Here is a 6,064-nt window from a genome sequence, read left to right as displayed (position 1 = left end):
TTTCCCCGTGGCAGGGACACAAGGTGTCTGGTGGTGGGGAGTGGTCGCTGGCTGCCCTTGGGTGTGGTGACCCCGAGGGATGCGGTGAGGGGCCTGCAGCCGGAGCCGAGCTGGTGTCCTGGGGCAGCCTTTGTCCCGGCACGGCTCACGGAGCGGGGACAGCCGGGGCAGAGCACGTGTCCCGGGATGAACCGGAGCGAGGGGCACAGGCCGGGGCTGAGCCCCCGAGTGCCGCGGGCGGCGGCTCCGCGCTGAGCCCCGGGGGCCGTGCCGAGCTGCCGAGCCCCGGCCCGGAGGGAGGGAGCTCCGGGGCCGGTGCCGCGGGGCGGGTCCGGGCCGGGGGCTGCGGTTCCCGGCGCCTCCGCCCCGCCGCAGCGGGGGCGGGCGGGGGCTTCCTGCCGCCGCCTGGCAGAGCCGCCCGCGCCGCGCCATGGAGCGGCCCCGGCTCCCGCTGCCCCGGCCGCCGCTGCCCCGGCTCCTGGCCGCCGCAGGTGAGCGAGGCGAGGGGAGCTGGGCACGGCCGGGAAGGGTCCCCGCTCCCGCCGGGCCCTGGGCGGGGGATGCTGCGCTCGGGGGGCGGCGGCGGCAGGGCCGGTGCATCCCGGCGGCCCGGAGGTCTGCGGCGGCGGTGGGGCCGGTACCGGCACCGGGCGGGTCCGTGTCCCCGCTGGGGCTGGGGGCGGCCGCTGCTGCTCGGTGTCACTGGGACCTGCCCAGAGCGGGCCCGGCCGGGGGGACCGGGGCGAGCGGGCAGCGGGGCGGGCACGCCGGCGGCGGCCGCGTGTGTTTTCCGTGTGGCCGTTCCGTGCCGTGCCACCAGCCCCTGCGAGTCCGTGGCCTCGAAGGCGGCGGGTGCTGCCCCTGCGGGAGCCCTTTGAGGCGCTGGTGGAGAGCGGGGCCCGCAGGGCTGGTGGTGACCCCCGAGCAGCGCCTGCCCCACCCGGGCGGTGACCACCCGCCCTGGCGCCTGCTGGGCCCGTTATCACTGGAGAGGAGCCGCCACGGGCCCCGGAGCCCTGCCCGGAGCCCTGCCCAGGCTCTGGCGCCGTGCCCTGCCCCGGACTCGTTGGTGCCGGTGCCGGGATGATCGGGCTCGGGGCTCCCAGCACGGACACAGGGAGGCGGTGGGGCAGGACTCGGTACCGCTCGTTGGGACCAGGACAGGCGGTTCCTGGCTGGGTTTGGGTTGTTCCGGAGCATCTCCTTCAGCAGAGCCCCCCACCCTCAGCGGTGGGGTGCCTGGTGCTGGTGCGGGATGCTCCTTTCCCTGTCTCGCAGTGCTCGTGGAATGCTGCGCGCGGCTCTGCCCGGCTCTGGGCAGCGGCACGGGCTCCGCTCTGGGCGCCGCCGACCCCTGCGCCCACCTGGGCACCGCGACGGGGGAGCGCTGCCGGACAGGTACCGCCGCCCCTCCCGCCGCCTCCGGGGCACCGAGTGCCAGCCGCGTGTGCTGCGGCTCGCCGGGCCCCGCGGCTGCCGGGGGTCGGAGCCGCTCAGGGTCCGGCCCTCGCCTCTGCCCGCAGATCGCCCGCGGCCGGGAGCTGGCACGGGGCAGCCGCCGACACCAGGGGCCGTGGGGCAGCTGTGGACAGAGGCTGAACTGCCGCCCTTCCCCGGGACCCCCGCCGGGACAGCCGAGCTCTCCAGCCCGCAGGAGAGCCCCAGGGGCCCCGGGCTGGGCAGGGAGGGGACAGGGCAGGCTGTGCGGGGTGGCACAGCCACCGAGCCCCCGGGGCTGCTGGTCTCTGCAGGCGGGGAGCAGCCGACCCCTGCCAGGCTGGGGGTGACCCCGGCAGGGACCCCAACCCCTGTGGAGGCAGACACAGAGCCTGCCACCTCGCATGCCCTGAGCCCTGACCCTCTAGGACATGTGACAGTAGAAGGTGCCACGACAGCGCAGGGGACACTTTTGTATTCACCACCCTCCGTGACAGTGCCAGGTTCTGCCAGGGGACAGGGGAGGTCCAGCAGCAGCCTGCTGGGATGGAGGGCCGTTGGGACAGCCCTCGTGCAGAGCCAGAATGCCACTCTCCAGCTGGGTGACAGCAGCCCAGGGACCCGCCCGAGCACCGTGCTGGCCACTGGCAGCTCAGCGCCAGGGACACCTCCCTTTGCTGGGGGGCTGCAGAGGCTGCTGACCCCCACAGGGACACTTCAGGGGACACACTGGGGGCTGCCAGGAGGACAGGGCTTTGCTTCCCGCCCACAGGAGGGTCCCCACTCTGCCCTTCACCCCTCTGCCCTGTCCCTTGGGCCTGGTGGGAGCCCTTTGGGCAGCACAGCCTGGCCAGCCGTGGGGACAGGCCCAGCCTTGCTGCCTGCCACACGGAGGGGCTCAGGTCTGCCTCTCGCCAGCACCCCAGGGGTGACCTCTCCCAGCCAGGGAGGGGCTCTGGACCTGACCACAGGGGTCTTGGGCCCACCTGACAGAGAGGGTCCCCCTGAGCATGGTCACATCCCCCTGAGCCCATCAGCCATCCCAGAGCAGCCCCCTGTCCCCCCTAGCAGCCCCACTATGGCACAGGGTGGGGTGGCAGATGCTAGTCCTGGATCCTCCCACATCCCCCCGTCCCCACAGCCTGCCCCAGCCAGTGGCTCTGCAATGACCCTGCCATCGACCCCCCTGCCTTCCCCAGGGACCGGCTGGGGGGTCCTGGGGTTTGGCCCCACTGTGGGCACCCCTCTGGGAGACCCCTCCCCAGGGCTGCCCCATTCCAGCTCGAAGGTGGGTCCTGCTGAGAGCCCTCCATCCCTGGGGGGGACCCAGGTGGGACAGGGCAGCCTGGCACCCCCCTCAGCACCTGGGCCTCCCCATCAGCCAACTCTGTCCCAGCCTGCGCCTTCCCTGGGACCGACCGCTGCTGTTGGTGTCACCACCACCAGTGTCACTGCCACCATCGCAGCTGCCACCAGCCCAGAAAGGCTTGGGGACATGGGCACAGTGACAGCAGAGCCGCGTGCTGCTGTACTGCAGAGGGATGGGCAGGGGGTGACATGGGCATCCCCAGCTCATGTGCCCACTGTGGTGCCCGGGCTCCCCCAGCAGCCCACAGATTCCCATGGTGGGGGCCCTGGGTCCCCCTCAGCTGCTGTGGACACAGAGCTGGCCCAGCCATCGAGCAGCCCCAGAGGGAGGACAGACACTGACACCCCCCAGGTGACACTGGCTGGGGTGGGCAGGGCCCCCCAGGTGTTCATCGTGGAGGATCAGCCCCCAGTCCTCAGAGGTGAGTCAGGTTTCGGGGTCCTCTGCTGGGGCACGGCAGGAGGGGGAGGTGGAGGTGGCTGCTGGGGTGGGGTCATGACCTGCTGGTCCCCGTGTTGTCCTGCAGCATCCCTCCTGCGCATCCCCTGCGAGCTGGTGCTGGACATGGGCTTCGTGCCGGCCCTGCAGGACCCGGGGTCCCCGGAGCGCCAGGAGCTGCTGCACAGCTTCAACCAGACGGTGAGTGCGGGCCGGGCCGGGGGCTGCGGGCCGGGACCCCGCGCTCAGCCCCGCCGCCCCGCAGGTCACTCCGCTCTTCGCGCCGGTGCCAGGCTTCCTGCGGCTGGAGGTGACCGCGATCAGGTGGGTGTTGGCACAGTCCCGCAGCGCGTCCCGCTCCCCGGCTCGGGGCACGGCGGCTGTCACCCCGCGCTGGCAGCGCACCCCCAGCCCGCGGTGTCCCCGCAGGGAGGGCAGCGTGGTGCTGCGCTACGACGCGCTCTTCGCGGCCGAGCAGCTGCCGGGGCCGGGGCTGGACGAGCTCCTCGAGGCCGCGCTGGGCTCTGGGCTGGCGGTGGGCACGGCCCCCGTCCTGCGCCACGCGGCTCTGGGTGAGTGCGAGGCCATCGCCGGCCCGGGCTGGTGGCAGGGTGGGCACACGCTGGGCAGGGAGCGGTGACACAGCCGGGCCGTCCCCGCAGCGCGGCCGCTGGACCCCTGCGCTCTGCTCTTCACCTGCCCGGCCGGCTTCGCCTGCGTGGCCGGGCCGGACGGGAACGCGACCTGCACCTCCCTCTGCCACCGTGCCTACTGCAAGAACCAGGGCATCTGCTCCCACGGCCGGGACCACCAGCCGCGCTGCCAGTGAGTGCCCTGGGGACAGCCCGGGCGGGCGGCGCTGTCCCCCTGGCGCTGATGGACCCCTCGGTGCAGGTGCCCCGTGGGCAGCGATTTCTGGTTCATGGGGCTGCGCTGTGACTACCGGGTGACGCAGCAGGGCCTGCTGGGCATGGCGGCCGGGGTCCTGCTCAGCATCCTGCTGCTGGGCGCCGTGCTCGCCGCCGTCGCCGTGCGCCGCTTCAAGGCGCTGCTGCTGGAGGCCAGGGCCGACCAGACCCGCAGCAGGTGGGAGCACGGGGGGCCTGACTGGGGTCTGTGGGCTCTGGAGGGGGGGACTGGGCTGGGGCTGAGCTCTGCCAAGGAAAACAGCGTTGGGAGTGGGATAGCGGCAGTGGGAGGTGATGGAGGGGATGCTCCCAGCCACGGGGAGTGGGGTGCAGGCAGAGAGGCTGGCTGGGGGCTGTATGGGGCTGTGGTGGCACTGAAGGGCTGTGGGCTGCGCTGCTGTGGACAGATGTGCTGATGAGCTCCAGCTACGTGGTCCCTGGGACCCCTCAGTGCTGCCCGTGGCACGGGGTCTGTCTGCCCCAGCGTGTCCTGCCCGTCCTGGGCGGGTGAGCAAGGCTCCGGCACAGCCCTGACAAAGCTGCTCGTTTGGGAACGGGCTCTGCTGTGCTGGCCTCACTCACTGCCCGTTCTGTAATGTGCCGTGGGGATTGTTCCCGAGGAAACCACTGGAACAGCTGCAACCACCGTGGGGCTCGGCCAGAGGCTGATCAGCGTCACGGGCTCTGTCCCACCCTGCGCGTGCGGCTGGGCCCTTGTGTATCTGTACCTGTGTGTGCACACCTCTCTGTGTGTGTGTACACCTCTCTGTGTGTGTGTACCTGTGTGTACCTGTGTGTGCACACCTCTGTGTGTGTGTACCTGTGTGTGCACACCTCTCTGTGTGTGTACCTGTGTGTCACACGTGTGCATGCGCCTGCCCTCTGTGTACATGTGCCTGTATATATGTGTGCATACCTGTGTGTCTGTACCTGTACCTGTGTGTGCACACCTCTGTGTGTGTGTACCTGTGTGTGCACACCTCTGTGTGTGTACCTGTGTGTGCACACCTCTCTGTGTGTGTACCTGTGTGTACCTGTGAGTGCACACCTCTCTGTGTATCTGTGTGTACCTGTGTGTGCACACCTGAGCCCGTGCCCACCCTCCCCGCAGCTACCGCCGTTTCTGCCGCCTGGACGACGTCTCTGCCCAGTACTGGTCCCGCTCGGGGCTGCCCTCGGCCAGCTCGCTGGACAACCCTGCCTTCAGCAACTCGGAGGAGCTGCTGCAGCTGCGGGTCCTGGGCAGCTGCGGCTGCCGGGGGGACGCTGTTGGCAGCGGTGCCAAGCGGGGCCCGGCGCCCTGTGCCCATCCACAGTGCCAGCCCAGGTGGGAGCGGGGTCTGCCCTGGGGGGCTCTGGGCAGGGAGGGCTGTGGGGCACAGGGAACCGTGTTTGCAGCCCTGCCCAGCCAGGGGCTGCTCCTCCACGGACAGTGCCAGGAGCTCTGACCCCCCCAGCCCCTGGAGCCCCCGGAGCAGCACCTGATGATTTTATTTGCTCCCACGGGAGGAGCTGTGTGTGTGCTGGGACTGCTGTAAGGGAGGAGAGTTCACGTCTGCAGGAAAGGGTGGCTCTGTGTGCTCATGGGAAACTCAGATCAGCTTCCAGGGGTGTCCATGGAAAAAGAGCCCTGGAAGTTTCCAGCTCTATTGGCAAAGGGCAGGACGGGCAGGAACCTCCCCAGCCGTGGGCCCAGGGGGATCAGGAGCAAAGCCACAGTTCCAGGTGGTCCCTCACTCTGGGCCTAAGCTTGGCACTGTCCCGACAGCGACTTCACCATCCCCAGGGCACAGCACAGGCTCCCTCTCCTGCACCAGCCTGACTCTTACCCCCTTCTCTTAACTACCCGTGGCTTCTTTCCCCAGTTTCCATTACGAGTGGGACACGAGCTCCAGCAGCATCAATGACCCTA

General features: G+C 70.6%; 1 protein-coding gene across 1 annotated transcript in view; it reads left to right on the top strand.

The window, feature by feature from the left end:
- Window positions 1-430: 430 nt before the first annotated feature.
- LOC121365825 (PGC-1 and ERR-induced regulator in muscle protein 1-like) overlaps window positions 431-6,064 on the top strand; it is an 8,182-nt gene continuing 2,548 nt past the window's right edge. The window contains exons 1-10 of the mRNA XM_041490301.1: window positions 431-491; window positions 1,279-1,398; window positions 1,524-3,227; window positions 3,333-3,445; window positions 3,510-3,568; window positions 3,674-3,816; window positions 3,907-4,069; window positions 4,139-4,330; window positions 5,264-5,479; window positions 6,018-6,064. The exon at window positions 6,018-6,064 is cut by the window's right edge and continues 104 nt beyond it. Of these exons, the coding sequence (XP_041346235.1) occupies window positions 431-491; window positions 1,279-1,398; window positions 1,524-3,227; window positions 3,333-3,445; window positions 3,510-3,568; window positions 3,674-3,816; window positions 3,907-4,069; window positions 4,139-4,330; window positions 5,264-5,479; window positions 6,018-6,064 (2,818 nt within the window). The remainder of the gene's footprint in view (window positions 492-1,278; window positions 1,399-1,523; window positions 3,228-3,332; window positions 3,446-3,509; window positions 3,569-3,673; window positions 3,817-3,906; window positions 4,070-4,138; window positions 4,331-5,263; window positions 5,480-6,017) is intronic.

Source organism: Pyrgilauda ruficollis, unplaced genomic scaffold (assembly GCF_017590135.1).
Source record: "Pyrgilauda ruficollis isolate IOZ18807 unplaced genomic scaffold, ASM1759013v1 scaffold122, whole genome shotgun sequence".
Classification (NCBI taxonomy): Eukaryota; Metazoa; Chordata; class Aves; order Passeriformes; family Passeridae; genus Pyrgilauda; species Pyrgilauda ruficollis.
Note: the sequence above shows the minus strand (reverse complement) of the source record. Positions and strands in the feature narration are given on the sequence as shown.